Source organism: Cheilinus undulatus, linkage group 7 (genome assembly GCF_018320785.1).
Source record: "Cheilinus undulatus linkage group 7, ASM1832078v1, whole genome shotgun sequence".
NCBI classification, from domain to species: Eukaryota; Metazoa; Chordata; class Actinopteri; order Labriformes; family Labridae; genus Cheilinus; species Cheilinus undulatus.
In genome coordinates this window covers 19,398,918-19,425,134 of record NC_054871.1, presented here as the reverse complement: position 1 = coordinate 19,425,134, position 26,217 = coordinate 19,398,918, and the positions used below count along the sequence as shown (strand labels likewise).

Below are 26,217 nucleotides of genomic sequence, written 5' to 3'. Positions count from 1 at the left end.
CGCCAGGGAGGTTATGTGATCGGCAGGGTTTGTTTGTTAGCAACATAACTCAAAAAGTTGTGGACGGATTTTGATGAAATTTTCAGGAAATGTCAGAAATGGCATAAGGAAAAAACAGATTAGATTTTGGGAGTGATCCAGATCTGGATCCAGGAACTTTTTAAAGGATTCTTCACTATTGGGAGATAGGGCTAATGGCGGAGGTCTGCGCTCTCCGAGTGCTTTTCTAGTTATTGCATGTTTTTCTTCTTTGACGTCCCCATGCTACTGTCTTGAATCTGAACACACTGTTTTGAACAAGTAAACTAGAGAAAGTTTAAACAGACAGATAACTCTCAACCAATAACATTTAAGCACAAGCCTCATTAAATTTTTACTGTCAACTTGGTTTCATAAAGTTGAATTACTTTTTAAATAAAACGCCTCATACCACATAAAATTCAGATTAAGATTATATATTTCTTCTTGCTACTTTTTCTACCTGTTTCAACACTTCTTCGCCCGTTTTTGCCACTCTTAGCCCATTTTGTTTTTTTGTCCATATTTGCCACTTGTTTTTCCACTTTAACCCAATTTTACTCTCTTTGCCCATTTTGGGGCATTTTTGTCTCTTCTTGTTGCCACTTTAACCATTTTTGCCACTTGTATCCTATTCTGTTCCTATTTTGCCCATTTTTGCTCTTTTTGCCACTTTTCACCCATTTGGCTAGTTGTTTTTTGCTACATTTAACCTTTTTTTTGCAGTTTTCACCACTTTTTGCCTATTTTTACCACTGTTGTTTGCTACTCAAAACAATTCTGTCCCTTTTGCCCTTTTTAACTTGCACTTTAAACCCACTTTTGGTCAATTTTTGCCACTTTTACCCCGTTTTGCAACTTTTCACCTATTTTTCAATTGTTCAATTGTTTTCCATTAAAGTTGTCAGAGCCTCATACTTTATTTGATGTTTGTGCACAAGAAGCTTAGCTTTTTAGTCTGACATTACTTTCCCAATGGAAAGCTGTTATCTTGACCAATAAAAAGTTAATTATGTTTTAAGATTGATTGGTTTAATTTTATTACTGTGTAATGCATAAACCATACACCCAGCCTAAATAAGCTAATAAACCACCATTATCCACCACCAGAAAGACCCTAAACCAAAGGTAGATGCTCAATAATATAGTAGACTATTAAACGAACCATCCTGATGCTTCTCCCAGGCTTTTGCAACAAAAGAGGCCAACTTAAAAGTAAACAACCATTTCATCCTGTCATCATCATTGCTCCAAAATATTTCAGGATTTTTTACAGACATTTTATTCTCTAAAGGTGATCTTAACTCATCATAGAAAGTCAGTATTAAAGAAAATGAGATTCATTCTCTAAAGGAATGGGGTTTTCCATTTTGAAAAAGGCTTTATTGAACTACAACATAAAAAAATAAAATTCATTTTTGTTGCTTTGATAAGAGTGGTTATTATTGAGGCTTAAAATAAAATATAGTTATCACACCTCAACTTTTGTTGACGCCCCCTTTGGCAGTACATGAAATGTCATAGCAAAGCAATTTTTCCTGTCATTTGAGCATTTTAAATACCCTTTTTTACCTACTAAGACTCACCTACATTTCAGCAATCAACCCTGATTGTTTTTTCCACAGACAGATGTAATTTGGAGGTAAACCCTCTCACCTTAACTGACCGTCTGTGTTCTGCCTCTACTAACTATGTTGACGCACTTTACACCAGATCATCAGATTACGGTTAGCAGGGACAAAGGAACTGGGAAGATGTGATGAGGAAGTGTTATAAATCTTAGAAACACAAAGCCAATCTGGACAGCTGTCAAATGTCTGCCACTGGATTTAACTGAACTTATAAGCCAGTGAAATGAAGATGTTCCAAGCTTAAAATCTCTGATAAACTCTACTTAACTCTTACTTTTTTATATTTTAGATCATGTTGGCCAAATGCAGGAAGGCTTGTTGTAAATGTACTGTGAAAACACGATGTTTCATGATTGCTGAAACTGCAAATAGTATTAAATTAAATTAGCTGTCATTTAAACTAGATATGATGATCTTACTTGAGTCATTGTTGGTCATCATTCATCTTCCCAGAAAAATATGAAATGAGATATCCTCACGAAAAAAGGATTTTAGTCAAAATGTATGGTCTGCAATAACATGACGTACAGATATCTTCCTCAGGGTTAATTGTAATAATCCCTGGCAGTTTTAAATCTATTTCTTTGTTTAATGCCTTTGTAATGCACATGTACAGAATTAAACATTCAGGGAATGGCTTATGAAACACTGACAACATTACTTTTGAATACTTAACTACCCAAAACACTACTTAAAATTCATATATTTTTTAGCATACCTTCAGTATATGTACTGATAACATGGCTTCATGCTTAAATTGTCATTATAGTGCCTAACAAACCATATAATGATTTCTAGCCTGCTGTAAAGGCTAAATTAAGAGTACAATTTTTATTTTTGTGTCGCAGTTTATATTTATGAAATTAAAAGCTGTGGAAGAAAGATGCAATTTTATTTAAGTTTGACATTGCAAAAGGGAACAAAACACATTTGTAAATGTGATGGCTTAATTATCTGTTAAAGCCCAGGGTCAGGTCTAATAGTGACCTTCTAAGAAAGGGGGAAGTGAAGAGGAAGTAGCACAGCCTGCTCCTCTTTAATCTCCTAAACTAAAGCAGGTAAAAATCCAGCAAAAGCAGTTCATGGAGCATTTCCACATTGATTTGGTGCTTTTGTTTTAAAGACTTATTTTCGGGGGCTTTTATGCCTTTATTACATTACACTACTTTACACTACAGTGTCTTTCTTATTGTTGCATCATGACCACTGAAGAGTCAGGTGAGGCCTCCATTTGTGGATAATGGCTCTTACCATGGTTGGAGTCCCAAGCCTTAGAAATGGTTTTGTAACCCTTTCCAGACTGATAGATGTGACTTTCACATCTGTTCTTGAATGGCTTGAGGTCGTGGAGTGATGTGTTGCTTTTTGAGATCTTTTAGCCTACTTCACTTTGTCAGACAGGTTTTTTTTTTAAGTGATTTCTTGATTCACCAGATCTGGCAAAGGCTAGAGCGTGGCTTCAAAAATCAAACTGAGCTTTCCAGACAATGTGGTGAATCAAATTTAATTCCCGACTTATTTTTTCACATGGGGCCCGGTAGGTTTGGTTGGTATTTTTTTCCCCTTATTAAATGAAGTCATCATTTCAAAACTGCATTTTGCATTTACTTTGGTTATCTTTGTCTAATATCAATTTTGTTTGATAATCTGACACATATAAGTGTGACAAATATGCAAAAATAAAAAGAATAAAAATCATGAAGGAGTCAATACTTTTTCATGCCACTATATGGCACTGAAAAATGAAAGTCGTAGAGACAGGACAAGAAAAACTGCAACAATGTGTAGGAAAAACAAAGTATTTTATTTGATTCAGTTACAACATCTATCAAACATGTCCTTGCTCTTTGTACCCAGATTTCTACACTGACTCCTGCTGGAAAATAAATATCATTCAAAAAACTCGGCAGTTCAACCTTACTAACGGAATTATTTCTCAAAGTAATGCTGATGTACGGACGAGGATTAGAGCCGTTTTCAAAGGAGAAAATAATTTTGGGTAAGTCAAGATTAAACTCGAAATGACAAGAATAAAGTCGAAATTTCAAGGTTAAGTTGAAATGACGAGAAATAAGTCGAAACTTGCGATTACTAACAGTGGAGATTGACTTTATTATCGTCATTTTGACTATATTCTCGAAATTTCTACTTTATTCTCTTCATTTCGATTTTAATCTCAACCTGCCCAAAATTACTTTCTCCTTCGAAAATGGCCCTAATCCTCTTCCGTACCTGATGGATCCAAATCAGCCCCTCACATTTAAATACATTTCTTCAAGATGATCACAACAGAAAAACACTACATTTAAATAAGGCCAGTCCATAAACCAAACATTAACTCCAACACAAACCAGGCTGTTCACCAGAGGAAAAACAAACCAAACATGAGACAAAACAAGACACTGAACCGTTTCCAGTGTAGCACTAGTTCTCAGAAGGCTTCGCAACAACCTGAAACTGCTTCATGCATAACTTTTTAAAGGCTTACAATTGTTTTCTCTATTTCTTTTCAACAGCAGTGGACTGCAGGTTGAATTACACTCTAAACAATGACTATGAAATTTATCTTAGAAGTCGATTTCAATAGCTGAGCAGAAGTAAGTGGGAAACCACTGACCCTGCACGATCAGACAAATTCTCCTTATCGGATAGATATTGGTATCTCCTATACGTATACTGAACAAAAACTCAATAGATATCTGCATTTTGAGTACATTTGAGCTCACCAGGAAGCTGCCATGTTTTGGTCTGAACTGGTTGCAACTTCATCTGGCCACAGCTCTTCTCAGCTGTACTGTTTCTATGCAGTAACCGTTTGTTTCACACTTGCAGCCTGTTTACCTGTTGGCTAGGTCACCCTGCAGTCAAAGATCTGTCATTTTCATAAGTTTTACCTTAATAAATCTCCCAATCACTGACTACATTAAGTGTTAAGTGGTACCCTGCTGGGAACTTTTCAAAATTAAAGCATTCTGTGCAAAAGGGAGTTTCTCCAAAGAAATGTGAAAGCAGTCTTTCACTTTGAAAAGCACAAACCAGAACTGTACTCATACCGTGTTTATTTTTACTATGAAGTATTGCACTGGTGTGGAAACAGAAAGGTTCACAAATAGTAAAAGTTTAAAGAACAACTTTGTTAATCAGATGCATTTTAGTTCGCAGCCTTCACCAGGGTCAACAAGAAAGAGACTGCAAACATATTTTATCAATATGGAGGTACATATTTGGTACAAGAAGGTAAAAATGGCCTTGTCTTTATCATCTCGTGTCTATTTTGGCTGATAACCACTCACAGTGTGAAGAAAAAAGAAACAAGACCTCAATTTTCTAAAGTCTCTGTGTGTGAGACATGTGTTTCAGGCACTCATGCAGGTAGTCTGCATGCTCTTAATTGTTAACATGCAAATGAACTGGAAATCAAGACTGATGTCTCAAAGCTGTGGCTGTTTCCTTGCATAGAAGTTGTGATATAACAGAGTACAGGCCAAGGAGCACTGTGACCAAATGATGCCACACTACCAGAGCGGACAGAAACGTGGAGGCCTCCTGGTGAGTTGGTAAGTTTAAATTTACTCAAAATGCAGACATAGTAAGTTTTATTGTTCAATATACATATAAGAGATACACATACCCAATACTAAGAACTGGTCTGATCATGCTGGGTTCCGTTTAACAAGTCAGAGCTGCTACTTGTACCTTAATGTAGAGGCACATTAGAGATTCAATATCCTGCAAGCCTTACAGTTCAAAGTGAAAAAAGGCAGTGAAAACTATCCAGTTATAATCAATTTTACATTGAGCCAGCTATGTTACAATTTTAGCAACAATTTTTTAATAAAGAATTTATTCATATATTATCAAACTAAATCTCTCTTTTAAGCCTACCGTTTTTTATTTTTTCTAACTAAATATTATTCAAATCTATGAGGAAATCATATGAAATATTCCATCATTTATAACTGTTTTAAAAGTAAACTTTATAGAGAAAAATAGGCCTTGTACGTTTGTGTGGCACGAATGCATCTCCAAGTATACTTATTTCATCTCTTTTGTTTTATAAATCACTGGCATCAGGTCAAAACCTCCTATCTCCACAATCACCACATTTCATGGATTAAAAAAAACAGTACTTTTCTAAGAATTTAACACTGAGGGTCACAGCATCTTTTAGACACTTTTTATTGCTGTAGGGTTACTGGCAGATGTAAAGGGTGACCAGTAGCACTGATTTATGGGGAAAAAATTGTGAAAATGGAGATACAAGGTTGGCCCAACACCAGTGATGTACAAAAAAAACTTAAATATAAAATAAAGTATTTTGGGTTCCTCATTTGTCTTCCATTCTTACAAGACCACAAGCACAGACTTCAGTATGGCTGTAGATACATAATTGTACACCCACAGTAACCACCCAAAAGGATCTGGCTGCAGACCTCTATGGAGGGGCGATTTGGGCTCATCTGGGACAATGGGACGACCTCGACCACTGGGGTGGTAAGTGACGTACATTACCCAAGCTGGAACCAGAATAAGGTACTGAATGACTTTTTTTAAATTGCTTCAGAGGTTACAGTAAGTGGCTATTTTTCACAACAGCAGAATTTCATAAATAAAAATCCAACATTTACTGAAAGGGATAAATTTAAAAAAACACACCACAAACTAAGGAACCCAAGGGGGGTTAAGGTAAGGCACCCAAACCCTTAAGGTTAGGGTCAGGTAAAGGGGTGGGGGTAACGATGAAAAATAACACTCCACAGACTAAGAAAAAAACAGAAAAAGGTTGGTACGTCACTTCCCACCCCACAGTCGAGGTCGCCCCATTGCAGAGGTCTGCAGCAAGATGCCGCTCTACAAAAGTGCTACACTTGTCACTTGAGTCTTAACAAGAAAACTTGAAATAAAAATGTCAAATGCACTATTTCTTTAATATAGAGCGTGGATTAATCCGTTATATTATGTATCAAAAGGCAGCATACATTCGCCAAACATTGATGCATCTCTCAGTCATAACTGAGAAACCAAAAGCAGGCAAATGCAGACGCCCAAGACCAACCAGTGACTCACTACTTTTCTCCTGATGCAGTTGAATAATTTATCACGCACCTGTTTGATGGAAAATCAGCAGTTACACTGCAAAAATAAAAGTTAGAAAGAAGATGGAACATTCAAGCATCAGAAAGAAAAAGTGCAGCTAAATAATGCCATATAAACACCTCACAACCGTTTCAGACCATTGTTTTCCATCCATCGAGTATTGGTTTGGTCTGCAAATCTTCACCAACATTCTCATTCTCTTATCCTCAGATTTTAGAAGCTTAAAACAGAAAGTGTGCGTTTAGATGTAATATATTATTTTTCTTTACAGTCGATATTATTTCTCTGAAAGAGGAAGCTATCACTCAAAGAACTGTTCAATCCAAACAAATCACACTGAAGTGCAACAAAAACCTGCATCCACTTTAGGACTGTGCTACTTAACAGAAATAAAAATTAAGGCTTTTAACACTGTTGGGAGATGTTTTTTCAGTGCTGCTCTCAGCTTTCAGAGCAAAAACATCTATAACAACCAAGAAAACCTCTTGTACCACAAGAGCTGAAAGTAGTCCTTGAATCTGAATGCCCTCCCTCCTCTGATATTTACCGTAAGAGTCATTTCACAAGTCATTTCAGGTGCTTTGCTGTCCAGTCATCCCTTCAGCCCTCAGGTCACCACTGGGTTAAGGTGGCTGAGGGGGAAGCCCGGTCTGCTGACCATGTGTGACACGCCGCCTTCATTCCCCTTCCAAGTCCAGCTTAAGCAGAGTTTCCTGGCGACAGAGAGACACCAGGCTTAGTCAACATACTGTACACCGTAAGCCTATAAACTGATGGAAGCGGGTCAAGGTGTGTTTATCTAGGAAGCTCCCACAGTCTAGGAAAATTAATAAAACAATTCAATCACAATAAGCCAATCAACGGTGTAATCAGACTAATATTTGTATAACTATGCCAGATTAAATGAGTGTAATGCCAACCTGCTCTGTAACTAGTCCTGTTTAAGAAATACCTTTAATAAACAAGGGTGAATTGGATATATTAAAAAAGCAGTTTTAACCAAATTTGAAATTATCTACATTTGATTTCTTTTCTTAAAACATTTAAATGTACAGTCATGTGCATAAGTTTTTTAGCGCTAAGGATTAATCTCAGACTATTTGTTTTTTAAATGCTGTTCATGTAGATTCTTTGGGTGTTTTCACACCTCTTCTTTAGTTGATAAGGCCCGAATCATGGACCAGTTTGGTACACTTGCATAATTCAGTCAAGTTCGGTCTGTGTTCTGATCCCAATGAAGGTGGACCAAGAAGGCCCACTTTTCAAACAGTCTCAATACAGTTGTTTGGTCCACACCAGAGTTTGATTTGCAGCTTTCATACCAGTGCAAACAAACCAACTCAACTAAAAAACTCCAGTTCATTCCACCAAACACAACAGGTAAGACAGATAAAGTTGATCTACGAGTAAAGCTCTTAAGAGTTTCAGGTTTATGAAACTGACTGGAATTACCACGGATGCCTTTCAAGATATACAAAGGCAGACAAGGCAATCCCAAAGACAAATTATTTCCATGTGATCATTCATTTGGCATGACATGTTAAGAAACTAAAATGATTGCAAGTGATTTATTTAAGTGTAAAGACGCTGCATGTTAAGACTTTGTAGCAGAACCCTGCATTTGTAGAGCAAAACAAGCAAAAAGATGAGAGACATAATTTTCTCCACAGGAGGAGCTAAAATGAACACTCATCAAAAATTCTTCACGGGAGACTTAAATGGTTTAAAAGCTCTAAAAGCTATGAAAATAAATATAAAAGCCAAACCCTCAATCCTTTAAAATTTTTTGTCTATTCTATATTCAATCACTGTCCAATCTGACGAAGGAAAATCTATTATTTTTAAGTATAAGTATTATTTGTAAATACAAGAATGTGAAGATTAAAAAATAACAATGCATACAAACCTCTAGTCTTAACATTTTTAAAACAAGTCTGTTGAATCAGAGGAAGAAGAATCTCTGTGCTAGGAAAAAGCCTGACAGAGAAATGTGGGCTGAAGTACAAAAACTTTTTATTCTCTCTGCAATAACCAGAGACTGTGCCTGTTTTCATCAGATGTTTCAACTTTACTCTTTTTGATGTCTGTACTTTCTGAAGCTTCAAATGTAGGCTGTGTTTATTTTTTTAACCTTGTAAAGGAGAATTTCTGTCACTGTTAGGACAAAGTTGTTTTCAGGCAGATATTGCTCTGCATGTCCGTATCTATCAATGGTTTTCTGTTTGACTTTTGCAAATCAAATCCAATCATTTTGAGGATTGAATCTGAATTTATCAACTTTACAGAAAATACAGATGTATCTCAACAAATTAAAATATCATAAAACGTTAATTTGATACCTGAAATTAAATTCAAAAAGCACAATTTTCATATATTCTAGGTTTATCACACACAAAGTGAAATATTTCAGAGGTTTTTATATTTTAACTTTGATGGTAATGGCTTATATCTCACAGAAATAAAAAAAAAATCCACTATCTCAAAGTCCAATTTGCAAAGATTACTTCTTTTTAATTGCTGTTTATTACAAAACTCCTGTTTACAAAAAGGTTCTTAATACAGAACTGCTGACCTTCTGGAAAACCTTCATTTATGTACTGTACTGTACTTTGTCAGGGCTCATCTAGAATGAATTACTGCATCTATGCCACATGGCATGGAGCCAATCAGTCTGCTGCACTGCTAGGATGTTATGAAGCCCAGGGTGCTTTAATAGCAGCCTTCAGCTTCTCTGTATGGCTGAGTTCAGTGTCTCTCATCTTCATCTTTACAATACTCCAGAGACTGGCCAGTGAAACACAGTAACACCATGGTCAGCAAACCAGTTTCTGGTAGTTCTGGCTTCACTGTGGGCAGTATGAAGTGCTCTAAAATCTCTAAAATTTAAACCATCACTGACAGAAGACTAAACACTGGACTACAAGCACTTTGGAATCTGTGCCTCTCAGATCTTCCCCGAGACTCTGAAACCTTGCTAAATTGAATTTCATCTGAAAACAGGACTTTGGACCACTGGTCCAGTTCTTTTTCTCCTTAGCTCCAGTGAGAGGCATATGACTCTGTGGCTCAGTAGTGACTCCACACTCGAATCCCATTCCATGGACCGTCTGTGTGTGGTGACTCTGGATCCAGCGACTCCAACCTCAGTCCACTCCTTGTGAAGCTCCTCTAAGTTCTTGAATCTGCTTTGTTTGACAATCCTCTGAAGGCTGAGCTCCCCCCTGTTGCTTGTGACTCTTTTCTTACCACACTTTCTCTTCCAGTCAGCTTTCCATGAAAATGCTTTGAAACAGCCTCTGAGAACAGTCTGCCCTTTCAGCGGGGACCTTCTGTGGCTTACCCTCCTTGTGAAGGGGGGCAATGATTTGATCTGGACTACAGTCAAGTCAGCAGTCTTCCCCATGGTTGTGGTTGTGTGTACTGAATCACACTGAAAGAATAAAAGCTCAGGAAACCTTAGCAAGCTGGACTTGTTCACAATGTTCTAATATTCTGAGTTAGTGGGATTTTAATTTTTATGAGCTGTAATCTGTAATCATCAAAATTAAAACAAAAAAAAATGTCTTGAAACATTTTACTTTGTGTTTAATGAATTTAGAATATTTTTGGAGGTGTACGTTTCTGGGCAAAATTAAAGGGAAAACTTTAACTTTTCAATGATATTCTAACTTTCTGAGATGCACCTGTGTGTGTCCCTCATAGGAAAACAAGGAGCATATAAGACATTAAAGATTGGATGGCACTCATTTTAAAAGGGCAAAAACCTAATGTAGTCCTGTTTGACCCCCAGCTGCACCAGCTCCATGTGCAAAGCCTTTGGACCGCTGTAATCCTTTGCCAAAATTCTGGGTCTGACTGTGATTGTGTTTGCATTTTTATCTGACAGATAAACTCTGTTGGGAGGCTGCTTTCTTCAGTTATGCTCCTTAGCCAGAGTGAAACTGTTTTCAGCTTTCCCAGACACTGAAAAAGCCATTGATGCTTTTATTAACTCTCACTTTCACTAGTGTAGCTGTCCACTTTTCCCCACTAGCCTTTGAAACTAGAAAAAGCATCTTAAATATATAATTACAAATCTATTTGTTTGTTCTGTTTAATGGTTTTATATCATCTGCGACTGTTTTAATGCGTCTTTGTTTTCAGTTTTATTTAGCCTTGTCTATGAAGCACTTTGGTCAGATTTAAGTCTGCCATAGAAAAAAATGACTTGACTATAATCCTTAGCAATTTAAGAAATATTGAATATTTAGAAATATGCAAACAGAAGGAAAAAGTCAAAGCTTCAACAATTATTAATATGGCAAATATTTTAAACCTGGGTTGAATGTAATTTAAAAAAAAATAAGTATTTGCAGAAAATACAAAACAGGGGTATGTTAAGCTGCAATGATGTCTTTTTTAATGTCACTGAAACACTCATGAGCAGCCTTGTCAGAGCTTTGTGGGTGCGGTCTGATTTCATTTAGACAAAAACCCTCAAATGTCATAGTTTGATTCATGTGCTGCCAAGATTTAGCTGGTGCTCAGAGATTTCTGACATCATTTGCCCAGCTGAATGACACCCACATCACACGGGTAAGAGAAGGACAAACAAAACAAAGCCAGACATTTCTCATGAGAAGAAAACACAAATAAGAGCAAGGGAAGAATTAAATCAACCATTTCTTTCAATAAATCTAGATCAATTAAGTTTCCTGTAAACATTTAATGTGCTGGTTGCTGGTTTTTCTCTTTTAATCAAATAATAAACATGGCCTCTGAAACACTACTTTCAAACTTTCATATTTGAAGAGTAATAATGAACAGCTGTCTGAATAAGGTCTCTTCATTAAAGGTCTATGGCGCCTCTGTCTATGTGGGTAAACGTGTGTGATCATGAGCTTGTCTTGCCTTGACTGGCTGTGTTTTTGGACCCATGGGTGGCTCCTGAATGATCAGAGGGTCCTGGGACTCTTTGAGGGAAAAACTCTGCTCAGTGAGCGATGAGGACGGGCTGAGCTCCTCCCGCCACCACCACAGAGCCATTCCCACCAGCATCACACTGAGAAACACTGGAAAAACATAGAAAAACAAGACCTGGATCACCTTCTGGAGCCTTTTCAGACATGGCAGAGGGTTTGCTGGGAGGATGATGTCAACTTGTTGCTTCCTCACCTCCTCTGAGTGGAAAAAACTAACAGGTGGCTGCTTTTACTGACAAAAGCCTGCACATTTAATTTCTAGAGTGATTCTCCCAATAATCAGATGTTTTACATTACAAACTAGAAAATGTATAAATAAAGCTGAAAAACAAGGACATTGCATCCATGGAGGGGCTAAAAACATGTTTTCAGTCTCAAATGACTGGAAAGCTCTTCAGTAGTATAAACATACACAGACAGATGCTGCCTGTTGCATTCCTGTAACAGATGGGAGTGAACATGTCATCTTAAGAGCAAGATAGAAGAAACAGCAGCTGAGATAAAGGGGATATTGAGAAAAACAAAAAACAGCTGTTATTCTACGATTTGTACTTTTTATTGGCCTATCTTATTCCCGGTTATTGTTTAGTAAAATTGTACCCCAGACTAAAATAGTCTGAGATGTAGTTCTAATGAGATGTAGTTCTACTTTGTTGTTTTCATTTATTGGCAGACTTGTGATGACCTGTCCTGACCCCAGGAAAGAGGCTTTATTTAACAGCAGCATCCTCTGCTGCCAGAACTTACGAAAGATAAAGACTGGCGGTTTCTGAAGCTACATGGTCTATATTTGTTCAGAATGTTTCAAGGAAAAAAAGAAATTCTTACTGATAAGAGAAAGGACTCCAGCAAATGCAGGATCCGATAAAGTTGATGCAGGAACTGTGCGAGAAATGCCCGGGAGCTCCTCAGATTTGTTTTGTCCTGTTTCAGAAGAATTATGGATGAAGTCCAGACTCGGAGACAGCAGGTCGTGCTGGCACAGCATCCCAAGATCTCTGCACTCAGAGGGGCCTAGGATCAAAACAGATGTACATCAGTGCAGTCACAATTCACAGCAAGGCTGTTTTAGTGAGAACAATCAGAGAGCAGCAGCACAGACTGTCTCAGTCTATTCATGAATATACTGGACCACTGAAATTCACACTACCTAATGTTTAAATCACCTACAGAGCGTCAGCATCAGTGCATTAAGGACATGTTTAATAAGGGCTGCAGAATTCAGTTTCATTATTATTAAGATAAGAACATCTGCAGTAAACATTTGTGCAAAAATCTAAATTTGTCACAAAAATATCTTTTTTTTTATAATTCAGAGGTGACACTTTAAACACACAAGTACTTTGTAAAACAAAAAAACTGACATCAAAGTTTGAGTTATAGCAAAGAATGCAAAAATTTTATTGGTGTAATATCGGTACTGGCAGATAGGAACATTCCCACCAATATTTACATCAGATATTAGGGCGAATAAACCTGCCTACGGTATATAAGCTGTAAATGCTGGCAATACAAACAAGTAAGTTCGTGGACTTTTAGGCTGGAACAACAGAGCTAAGTCAGCTGAGAGAAAAAAAAAGAGATGCTTGATGCAAAAACAGTTCTAACTGACTAAATAAATACATAAATGAATAAAATGTGACCTAGTTCTTTTTTTGGTCGGTGAAGTGAGTTCAGAATTTAAAAGTGTAAAATATCAAATAACTGGACCATGAACAATGCAAAACAGTTAAAAGAATTTGTTACAGATGTGGCTGCCTCTCAAAGTAAACAATTAATTGAATCATTTGAAATTCATACACAAGTGCAGATTTCTTAGAATAAATTGGTAATTGTGCTCAATAATAATCGTTATCTCAGTATCAATTAAAATAATTGCAACTGTGATTTTTGCCATAATCAAGCAGCTCTACTGTACGAGATGATTTTTTTATATAACTCATCTGTCTTTGAATAAAAATATTAATTATGGCTTTTTAGAGGCATGACTGATTTGACTTTGAGCTTATGCAGCTGCTTGATAGGAAGCTCAAGACCCACCTAATCTCCGCCTTATTGTCTTGTTACTAAATTGATCAAAAATGAGAGATGAAGGGGGTTGACTGGCTGCTCAGTGTGGTCGAAGTGAAAGAATTGTAAAACAAAGTTGGGTGCTCTTGGAAGAGGGGGAAAATGGCCAACACTGAAAAAGCCAACATGTTTCACTACTACCAGACCACGGTCTGTTAACCCTGATGTACACCGACTGGTGACTATGGTGTCGACTTGTGAAGACGACAGCTTTTAACCATTTAGCCAACTTAAAATGTCTAGTTCAAACCATTCTTTGCTAGTTATCACTTTATTAACTGAGAGCAGAGTTAGACTCGTATCTAGTCTTTTACTTAGTCAAGCCTGTATTTTGGTCATAAAATCAATAAAAATGTCATCTCTCATTTTATCTTAAAAAAAAAAACAGAAAGTGGGAATCAAAAGTTGGCTGACTCTAAAGCCTCTGTTCCTTTAACGCGTCAATTTAGCTGCTTATAACTTGAAGAAATAAAAAAAACAAATTTGCATACGTTCATGCAGTTACAGTGCTTAACAAATTTATTAGACCACCACCCAAAGTAAGGTTTATGCCACAGCTGCCCTAAATTAACAGCACTGGTAATTACCCAAATCATTTTTTATGTTTCTGCAATGGTTAATACACCAATATGTAGAAGCTCATAAACCAAAATTATATTTTTAATGCTAAAATATAATTGTTATCGTTATCCATGAATTTTCAAATTTACTGATTTGCAAAAAAACTGAAAAATAGTAAAGCACATTATTATTATTTCTTGATTAATATGTCAAATTATAGTTATTTACTTGCATTCCTGAACAGAAAAATGAGTTTTAGTGGTTGAATGTTATGCTTGATTCATTTCTGACCTCTCTGAGAAGCCCAGTGAGCCGGCTCAAATTTGGGTGAATTCAGCTTGAAAGTCCTCATTCCTGTTCAAAATGGTAAAACGTGGAGAGCTCACTGAAAATGAAAGAGTCTGCTTCAAAGCACTTCATGATGCTGGATGGTCTTTGAGACAAATATGACAGGTGGTCTAATAAATTTGTTAAGCACTGTATATGCCCAGCCGTGTTCAGCTGACAGCCAGCTGATCCCAATTAATTGCCTCCCAGCTCCCACTGGAAATTCAAAGCTGCTGCTTGACTGACCCGGGGAGCATTTTTTGTGCAGGGCCTCCTCTGCCAAGTAAAACTGTATATGCATTTTGAAATAATATGGTTAAATGTTTGGCGTGAGTGTTCCTATTTAGGATTAGGATTAGGAGCACTGCTCTTTGTCTGCGTGTTTAACAAGCACAGTCTAAGTCCACTTTGATCCCATCCATACAGGTGAAATTACTATCTGGATTAAACGCCTTTTAACAGCAGGAAAATAATGAGTCATTGACTTAACATTGCAATGATCTGACAGTTTTACCGTTTGGTTGGAGTGCAGTATGGATGATGACCAGGCCACCTGGAGAGGAGGCGTTTGACAGCAGAACTTGGAGATTAGTACCGTTGTGTTTGTTGGCTCTGCAGATGGAGTTTGTCACTTCATCACTCCAATATACAAAACCCTGAGGAGGACAGAGTAGACAAACTTATCACAGTAAAAACAAACACAGACATTATTCACATAAGTATAACAAAACTGTTATAAGGCAATAAAACTGTCCGAAAATCATCCCCATTTTACTATTATACCTTGAAATTTTCTGTGAATTAGTGAAGTTCACCACTGAGTCATTCTTTAAACCTGGTGCAACATCCAACTACACTATAGAGTAATGTTATCCTGCACAATAATAAGTTATTGGTCATGAAAATAGCCTTAGTATGGCTTGATAGATGAACTGACCATATGTCTTCATAGAGACATTTTACGCCCCTAAACAGGTGTATGATCGACTATGGTTCCTCCATTTTTAAAAATAAAATTTCAGTAATTGCTAGAAATCCTATGTAAACCAAACCTGTATGCCATTTATTACTACTATTTACCCTTATAATGTGAGATTTTCATAATCTTATGGTTAGTAATAAAGTTGGGACCATTTATTTGGGACCAAAAGAGACATAAAACTTCCTTTTTCAAGGAAACAGGAAGTTTGAGATACACTGGGTCTCTGCTGGTTGGTCTGATGGTGTGATGTCATTTTTTTGGGATGTTGATTGATTGGCAGAGAGAAATGACACGGGTTCTTCTGTATCACAGAGCTGGGGGGAGACCACGATGAAATTCAACCAAAGTAACAACCAATGGTTCCTTGCCCCATAAAGGTTAAAGTTCCCTTTTAGAATTAAATTACTGAAAAATTAACTTCTCCATAATATTCTGTTCTTTTTAGATGCACCTGTCTTTCTTAGCTTTGGGTGTCAGGGTATGTGGGACAGTTTTACCTCAAACACAGCCAGTCCAAACGGCCGATCCAGATAACCGTTGGACTCCACCACTGTTTTATGATGACGGCCGTCAAGGTCAACTCTAGAAATGCTCCTCATAGTTTGATCAACCCAGTACAGCAACTGCCGAGGCATATCTAAGATAAGAATAAAGACATTACCTGCACCATTAACAGCAGCACTGAACTTCCAGCAGAAGTTGACCGATTTGCACACTTTATGTTCCTTTGTTAAAGGGGAAGCATCTTAAAACTTCTCTAAGCGTTTTGCAGATTCCCCTCTAAACATAAGGAAGTAAAATTCACTGCAGTTACCTCTGTGTAAAATTTCACAACATACCCAAAGAGAGAGCAACAGGTCGGCGTATTGCACTGCTGACCAAAGTGGTTCTGTTCTGACCGTCTAAGCTGGACCTCCAAATCTCTGGAGATCTCCCACACTGAGCCCAGAAAAGCATCCTTAGTGAAGAGAAACAGCTGATTAATCATTTAAAAGACATCGTTAATGACTGGAAGAGCAGAACATTTTTATTTTAAAAGAATTTAGATTTTTAAACTCTGTTATTTCTAGAGTTTTTATCCCACAACAGTTTTAAATAATGACCTGCTGACATGGGAGCAATAACACAGTGATGATAAATAGACAGTCTTAAAGACAAGTAAAGCCTGCACCTATTACCCTTTCAGAGGATGCACAGCCACTGCAGAAGGTTTGTCCAGTCCTGTGATTAGTGGACGCTGAAATGAACCATCCAGGAGGCCAACATTAACAGAACCGGTCTCATTATTGGTCCAGTAGAGGAGCTGGTGGATCCAGTCCACAGCCAGGCCTGAGATTGAACCTCGAACTCTCTGCACCAACACTGGATCCTGCTGCTTTTTATCCAAAGAGACCCTGAAAAACATCCATGGGTTATAAAAATGTTTTAAATGTAATTTGTTTTGTTGTAGTCCTGTACTGACTTTACTGTTGTAGGGGGGAAACTTTGCACAGCACCCTGTAACAGGCTGTGATCCTGGCTCTCATCTTCACCTTTTTGACCAAAAGTTCGCTGATTTTTTCCTTTCTTAATATTTTATCTTGTGCGCTCTTGTTTGATGTTAACCTTAGAACACAAAATTACTGATTGTCTGTTTCCCAGCTGATGGTGATAATAATAATAATAATAATAAATACAAGTTATTTGTTGAAATGCAATAAAATCTCAATTATTCAAATTTTGTTTGGAGATGTAACATTTTATGCACATAGCACCAGATGGCAGGATTAAATATTAGCTGCCACCTATCATATTCTTACAAGTGAATTATTGCATGTGTGTTTGTCCTCAAAAGAGAATCAGAAACCAGAGTACTCTGCAAGGACCTAAGCATCGCAGGGTGAACATGCAAACACCCAAACAGAAAGGCCCTGTCCGATCAGTATTCCTGTAAGTAAGGATAACATATAGACTTATTTCTTTGTTTTTTGGTTTTTTTTTATAACAATTAAAATTCCTGTTGATTTTTAACAGCATGGCATCAGCTTTTCTCAGCATTTATTAGATACAGGTAGGGGGTCTCTAAGGAAAAAAGTTTGGAACTACTGATATATATGGCCTCTCAGGACATTTGGACAGCGAAGCAGCCATTTGCAATTCAAAGAGATAATCTCAGGTACCTGTAGGCTGAGCCTGGTCCCTGCCGGGCCCAGTAAAGTGTTCGGTTAGAGGCCAACGCTGCCACTGGCCCTGGTCCCGATATGTGGGGGGTCAGTTCCCTGTACTCAGTGCCATTGAAGTTGATCCATCGCATACCTTTAGATGAGGTGAAAACCAGCTGAGCTTCATCTCCTAAAGGAAAAATACGCACATTTTCCTGTTATTTAGAGGCAGCACGGATTGTACTCCACTGTGGGCACAGAACAAATGTTGTTTCTATGCATCATCATTTATCATAGTTATAGGTGAAAAATAGGTTAATATACTCATTACTGGCATTCCTTAGAAATATAATTGTAAGTAGAATTTTGACTATATTGTTTAAAAATGTAATGTTTAGCTCAGAAATACACACTTACTCAACTAGGCATGCAACAGGAGGGAACTTTATTTTACCCAAAACCAGAACTAACTCTATTAAACGAACGGTTATGTATAGAGCAATGTATGAATGGAATCTCCTCCCCAGACATAGCGCACAAGAAAATAGTAAAACTAAATTCAAGGTTCTATTGAGGCAGTATCTTTTGACGGACCAGTGTGAATAATTGGACAAAACTGGTGGGTATTGGTCATTACTGCAGCTAACAAACTGGGTCTAAGTAAACTGATTAAAGATTGTCGACATGGCTGGGGTCAGTCTGTCTTTGCTCACAGTAACACTGATGTAAGATTTGTTTGTGTGTGCATCTATTTAAGTGTGTATTTGTATATGTTTGCATATACACATCTCGTACAGATATACTATGTGTGTACAAGAAGTTTAAAAACTAGAATTGAAACGATAAGAACAAGATTAGATGTCTGTTCATTGTACGACATGCACAGGAAAGTCAGAGACATGGTCAATAAATGCAGAGTAGATTACTAACACAGTTAAAAGAAATGCAATTTAAAGCTGACTTATACAACTTTCAATAAAAACAAGAAAAGTAATTATAATTGCATTAATAGCAATGTAATGAAAGTAGTTATAATAGTAGCAAAAGTCACTATCACTATAATATTGGACAGAATACATTCCGGCAGTTATCTCTATCATATCACTGTGGATTTGTAAACAGGCTACCTATTTCTTTTATATTTTGAGATCAATGCATGAATTTTTTTATAGAAATTATTTTTTCAGGAGCTGTCCTCTGGCTTTGTTTTGTTTTTGGTGCTATTTTTGTTTTGTCTTGTCTTATTGTTGTAACGTCTTTGATGTCTGTTAGTGCTGTAATGTCAATTGTGACGGCAAAAGATGTCATCGAATGTTCTGTACCTAAATGTTATGTTGATTGTAAGTACTTAATGTTTTGACACTGTCACATTGTAAAACTGTTGCGGACTCCAGGAAGAATAGCTGCAGCAAAACAGCAGCTAATGGGGATCCAAATAAACTAAACTAAACATGACGGATGAAAGTAGTGAGGTTACACTGGAAGAAACAACATAAACCCTGAAAAGAATTACAGCTTATTTGTAGTGGCTAAGTGCAATTTTTACCTCACTATTTCTCACACATGCATAAAACACAAGTTACCGTTGAAACAGGGGAATGTTTTTCTAGAGAGGGAACCAAATGGCTGAAATAATTGTTTTATTATAGGATATAAAAGCTACCCCTCTTGTCATCCAAGTTAATAATCAGTTACACATTAACATATGTGCATACAAGACAGATTTAATGTTATCCAGCTGTGTGGAAAAATATCAGCACACTGTTAGACAAAAACACATAACCATCCCCAACCTTCTTGAAATAACACATCCAAGTTAATGTACAGTTACACATTAACAGATGTGCATACAAGACAGATTTAATGTTATCCGGGTGTTTGGAAAATATCAGCACACTGTTAGAAAAACACATAACCATCCTTAACCTTTTTGAAATAACACAATAGAGATTGCGCCACATACAGGTATGTCCTGAGAGCGCTCATGCACATTTCCTTAAAATGTTTAGACAGCTTGCACAACGTAAGTGACTCAAAGTTCCTGTTCAAGTGGACAAACCTTCAAAATGCTGCTGATACCAAGCCACTTTAAAGTAGGCTCTTATGCAAACAGAGATTACAGGCTGTGTATTTTAAAATCATATGGATGGTATGAATGTATAGTGGAATAAGTGTTGCATAAATAAAGTCATGATCCAGAGAGCTTTGGTTTGCTTTAGACTCTTACACTGTGGAAAACATTTGATCTTTTACTGAGAATACAAGTCATTTAGTCAGACTAAGTTTGTGCAGTTATCAAGAACTGGAAAGTTTAATTATCATGTTGGAGTAAATATAAAAGTTTTCCTTTGATAAGTAAGACTATTGAAATGTTTGATACTTTATAATACATGTTTCAAGACAATATATCAGCTTTTTAATGTAGCAAAGCTTTCAAAAAACTAGATCTTTTTCAAAAGGCAGGTGTGCAGAAGAGGACAGAATACATGGGTGTAGCACAGGGGGAAAAGGGTACTGATTACCCAGGCCACAGTGTGGGGGTGTGAGGGGACCTTAAGAAGCCTTTATTTCTTTTTTTGTAAAAGTGTCATTATTTAACCAAAAGTGACTTAATGAATTGGTCAACAGACAGAACACTGTACTGATTAGAGTAAAATAAAATACTGGGAAGCCCCTACTCTTCCCTTTAAAAATGTCTAAATGGTATGGTCCACCCCTAATGTTGCATGTAAGAGCAGAGCCTGGAGGAGAGGAGAAAGGTAGGATGATTGAGGAGAAGAAAGCAGGAAGAGAGAGTAAGATGAGGCTAATAAACAAACTAATGTGAAAGAAATAATTCAAGTTAATCTACACTAACCATAGTAAAAATATTTCTCATTAATATAAGGAAATTAAAGTTTTAAAAAAAATTAAATTGCATAGATATTCGTGAAAATATCTATCATATTTTTTGCTTAGTTGGCTAAGGGGGACCCTGTGTAATTTTCTTTCCGGGGGCCCATAATTCCTATCTACCCCTGCTTGACTATACACACACACATATATATATAAATCATAAGACTACATAAAAAACCCTGAACAAACTGTTTTTCCTCAAAATTTTGCATTTTTTCTTCTTCACTTAAAGTTAGTGAGGACAAAAAAATATCAAAGTTGCTTTTTCGCCTCCTCTTATAGCAATAATTTTGTCTTATGGAGACTTTTTTGTTCGTTGTTCATTCTTGATCTCAAGAGCCAGGTCAGTAATAAAGAGAAAATAGACTAGGAGACAAGACGTCACCTTGTCTGACACCAAAGGGGCTTTGAAATCAGCCGGTCCTTAGATCATTTACTTGAACAACAGCAACAGAGCCCCTGTAAAATGATTTTAGAGCCTGGTCAAACTTTACATTCACCACAGCTAGTTAAAGTTTTAAGGAAAATAAATCTCTATTTACCCAATCAGAGACCTTTTGAAAATCAAAACATACAAAGGTTGGTTTCCTGTCTACAATTTTTCTCCTTACAATTGCTGTGATTGAGTGAATATTTGCTGTCTCCAAATCCTGAGTCAACCGAACACCAAGAATACTGGAAAATGATTTATACAATGTAAGCAGGCTGATTGCCTGTAGTTCAGAGGTACTCTGGGATTATTCTTGTAGGATTTTGTAATTGGTATAATGATTGATTTACACCACAAGGAAGGAATAATCCTATGCTTGAAACAGAATTGAAATAAACAGAACATTTAAGAGAGGTGGAGATTTTAACACTTCATTTGGGATTTCTTCCACACCTAAAGCTTTCTTAAACTTTGACCTATTTATAGCTGCTTACTTCTTTCAGGGTAATATAATTTAAAAGGAAATTTGATAAGTAATTTTCTTGATCTATTTACATTCTATATAATCTTTTAATTTATGCATCTCTAATAAAGTATCCTCAAAATTAGATGGGATCTGACTGTATGTGGCAAAATCCTGCTCCCACATTTGAATTACAAACTCCTTCCTGCTTTCAGAATTTAAAAAAACCTCCATAAGTATTTTCTGTTTTGTCCTCTAATTATTTTTTAAACAGATGTAGCACCTAATCAAGACATAACTATGTTAAGCTGCTTCTCAGACTGGGTGACTTGGCAACACACTGGTACTCTGATCTCGACATTGTTCGGACAAACAAATAAAAGGCGAGATAATCAGTCTTCACAACAGCCCTAATGCTTTTAATTTGTGATTAATAGTCAAGGCTGCAATGAAGCAGGCTTTATGACTGCTCTGACCCCGGAGCATTAAAAAAATATTTAGTCATACTGTCTCATTGCTGATGTATTTTGCAAGCACAGAATTAAACGTGTGCATATTGCCTAACGTAGACTTCCTCTTTTCTTAAGTGATGTTCAAATGTGATGACTAGTTCACTTCAATTTAGGTAGAAACCGCAGTCAAGAAGAATTTACTCCACAGAAGGAGGAAGGAAAACCAGTTTCACACAATGTATCATACAAGCCAATGTCACGTCAGATGTAGCTTAGAATCAGATGAGAAATTAAGTCTTTTCTTTAGAGGTCAGCTTTGTATCAGTGACTTGTTTGCTGTGTGGCAGAAACATTAATCATTGGCAACTGATTTTAAATATAAAAGCCAACTATTTTAATCATTGATGAATGGATTTATTTTTTAAAGGGGGTTACATAGCCTAACTTCAATGAATCAAGTGTATTTTTTTTCATCTTCACTCTTGTTACAAACATACACACATTTGTGTTAATGTGGGATATTTAGCCTTGTAACATTCAGTGGAACATATATGGTAAAAATAAAACTTAACATTTATAAGTAGGCCTTTCTAAATTAGTGCATTATCACCAGAATAAATGATTTTTTTCCTGACTTAAAATAAGTGTCTCATGCATACATAGGGAGGGTCCCCTCCACAAACCCTACCCTCTTTCATTTTTGCATCTTGCGTGTTTCTACATTACCACAAAAGGGAGCAAACAACACAAATGCATTTTTTATTCCACTGATTTCCACAGAAGTAAGCATCACAATCTACAACCTGACTGCTGAGTGTTTCTCATGTTCCTAATTTACAGGCTGTACCTTTAAATAAGCCTCAAGAAAAGCTACCCATAAATCAGGCCATGCGTCTGTGAAATTATGAAATCACTTTTGTTTTATCACTTTTGGGCTTTTTGGAGTTATAGTATAGACCAGCTGAAAGAGAGACAGCAGATATGGTGAGAGAGAGTGAGGGAAGACAGTAGCTGTTTCTCAAAGCCAAGGAAGGATCCTCAAAAGGCTGTTATTGAAGGATACTAAGTCATCATAGTATCCTACAGACCGTCAAGGTCTGATCTGCTGTTGAGGAGCCTCAAAATTCTTTCAAGAACTAAGTCCTTCAAACTTAACTTTCAAATTCAAAAATTTTTATCATCATAACTTTCTGGTATTAGAGTCAAACTGGGTGGGGAAATGCAGCAACATAGAATTAGATTATAATATGAATATATTAAATTATAATATATTATATGATAAATATGACATTGTATGATTACATTTTATTATAAATATAATATATTATATATATATATATATATAAATAAATAAATAAATAAATAAATAATGGGATATTTATATATATATAGCATCGACAGTGCTGGGTTAAAGTTGTAATCTCTATGTTTTAATTTCTGCCACAATATGTGGATGTGACCATTCCAATAACATAATCACGTACTCTCACTAGCCTGTTGCCAGGGACGACTTGTGCCTCACATCTGTAGGGCCAGACTCAGAGGGATCCTTTCAACAGAGGAAGGATCCTGGGGTGTGTTCGAAAAGTCCAAAAAATTACCTCCTAAGTCTTTTCCTATTCACTTTTCCTTAACCCCGACGAAAAACGTCACAGGGTTAAGGAAAGGTGGGAGTAAGAGAATAGGAAAGGAGAACTGTGGTGATTAAGGAATCCGACTGCACTTTCCCTAGGCAGATGTTACGGACGTGACATGTTATTTGTATAAAAACTACAATTAAACACTGATGAACTACAAAATTCGCATCTACCACTCAGTGCGTTCTCCGTGTTGTTATGTGCTGTGAATGAAACGCTACAACATCAGAGATATGAGCTCATTAAGATTTTTATATGCCGAAGTCTCTTCAGGAAGAGAAACTATGACTGTAAACATCCAGAACGGCAGAAACTTTTCTCTTAATCTGAACTTTCTGCTAAGTCAATACGACTACATGAATAACGTTCAAGTCCTTTTATTTCACAACGAATTGTTTTGCTTTATTCCCTACCTATCCATTTTTTTCTTTAATTCTCTCATCTCTGTTAATTTTATTACACAGTCTACTCTGGTTCTGTTTTTCTTTCAGCTAGTCATGTGAAAAGCTCTATCAACCGTGTCTTCCCTGCGTAATTATGATGAAAGATATAGCCTAATATTCACAATATAGTATCATGCCGAATTTATCGCTTTAATTGGTTGTGATTAACAAACTTAAAATGTTTACTTTAATATTTCAAAACAGCAAAACAAATATAGTTTAAAATACTGACTGATCGGTTTACTGTTTGAATAAAATGGAAATGAGAAGAAATGAAATCGTTATCATAAGGTGAATGATATAGTTTTCATGTCTGTAATATTCCTCTGTTCATCCCTATGGCCTTCCGTTTATCACGTGGATTATAGGTTTGACTGAATTTTACGGTTTAAATCGGGGTTAGTAAAGTTACAGTCAAGTTATTCACTTGTTCTGATGAGCGGTCAACAGGTGCGTCACTTTACCCCTGGTCTTTGAAAAACAGGAAGTGTCATCTTCAGTTATATCATTGTAGTAGCAAATAGCACCACAAGGTGGTGCCCTTGTTATGTTTAAGTTTAATGCTAGAAAAAGATGTTTTCTGCACCAGCCATTTGGGGCTGTGCATAGGAGTCAAGGAGACTCTCAAACTAAGTGATGAGCTGCTGCAACTTTTATTTCTTTATCACTGCTCATGTATGATTAGTCAGTGTAGTGCTACTGAAACATGGTGCTGCTAATGTCACTAGCCTACAGACCACCCTCTCGACATGCAGCCAGGATCAGGGTTTAAACCTGCAACCAGTGTGATAAAGACTTTAGCCTCTGTATGCACCTGCTCCATCAACTGAGCCATACCAGGGCCCACAGAACCAAACTGATAACTAAACACCAAGATAACAGCTCATACAGACATGTAAAGAATGTGTGAATTATTAGCCGGGAAAATGAATTGGAAGTGAGATGGAGGTTTTTTAAGTTTTAAAACAAGTTTCTTGAGAAAACCCTCAAATTGCTACTTTGTTTTAAATTTGGTGGTTAGTGAAAACTAATAATGCCATTTGTTCCTGGGATCATTAATAATTTATTCTTCACCTTTGGCCTTGCATTCTCTAGTTGTAAAGTTCATCCGGTATTCCTCTTGGCAGCTGCAGGTGAGGCTGTGGTTCACATGAATGCACAGCTGATCACACACATCACGCTCTAGGCATGGATTGACCTCTGGGTAAAAAAAACAAAAAACAATCATTTTCAAAGAAGTCCAGCAAGTAGGTTACTAATTAGCATTAAACATTAAAGATGTGATGAAGCATGAATGTGAAGCAGATTATTTAAAATAAACTTTCCCTTAAATATCTAACTTGACAAAGACTGCCAGATAAACTCATTTCCCATTTCCAGTGTTCATGCTCACCCTCACACTGGCTGTCTCGGATCAGTTTCATGTTTTCAGGGCAGGCACAGATGAAACCCATCGGCTGATCCAAACACTGATGAGAGCAACCTCCATTATTGACCTTGCACTCATTCTGATCTGAAAAAAAAAACAAGCATTTCACCATCAACACACCCAATACAGTACACCGATGCAGCCCATGTTCAAATCCATCCTATAGCTCCTTTCCTGCATATCATTCTCCTCTCTCTCCCCAGGTGCAACTCTTTCCACTGTACTTTTCTGATGAGGGCATTAAAAAAATATGGATCATATGACAATCTGGATTTCCCCTTGGGAAAACATTTCACTTTTTCTGTTGTATTGTGTTTTACTTTGCAGTTGATTATTTGTAGTCCTGCAGGCAAAACCAAAAGGGAATAAACCAAGAAAAGAAAACAACAAGACACAACAATGAAAATGTGAAAGAAAGAAAGAAAGAAAGAAAGAAAGAAAGAAAGAAAGAAAGAAAGAAAGAAAGAAAGAAAGAAAGAAAGAAAGAAAGAAAGAAAGAAAGAAAGAAAGAAAGAAAGAAAGAAAGAAAGAAAGAAAGAAAGAAAGAAAGAGGATCCGTGAAAGTCCTCTCAATACAGAGCAATGCTGTACTGCCCTCTGCTGGTTGCCTCCCAAACCAACACCAACAGAGCCCTTTATTGCATGGTCCTTAGTCGTTGTCTAACATTTTATAATAAAAA

General features: G+C 36.7%; 1 protein-coding gene across 1 annotated transcript in view; it reads right to left on the bottom strand.

The window, feature by feature from the left end:
* Positions 1-3,437: 3,437 nt before the first annotated feature.
* LOC121512226 (low-density lipoprotein receptor-like) overlaps positions 3,438-26,217 on the bottom strand; it is a 28,344-nt gene continuing 5,564 nt past the window's right edge. The window contains exons 4-13 of the mRNA XM_041791391.1: positions 25,502-25,621; positions 25,183-25,308; positions 17,807-17,978; positions 16,826-17,041; positions 16,487-16,605; positions 16,145-16,284; positions 15,180-15,321; positions 12,536-12,721; positions 11,637-11,797; positions 3,438-7,459 (exon numbers count right to left, since the gene is read on the bottom strand). Of these exons, the coding sequence (XP_041647325.1) occupies positions 7,424-7,459; positions 11,637-11,797; positions 12,536-12,721; positions 15,180-15,321; positions 16,145-16,284; positions 16,487-16,605; positions 16,826-17,041; positions 17,807-17,978; positions 25,183-25,308; positions 25,502-25,621 (1,418 nt within the window). The 3' untranslated portion in view covers positions 3,438-7,423. The remainder of the gene's footprint in view (positions 7,460-11,636; positions 11,798-12,535; positions 12,722-15,179; positions 15,322-16,144; positions 16,285-16,486; positions 16,606-16,825; positions 17,042-17,806; positions 17,979-25,182; positions 25,309-25,501; positions 25,622-26,217) is intronic.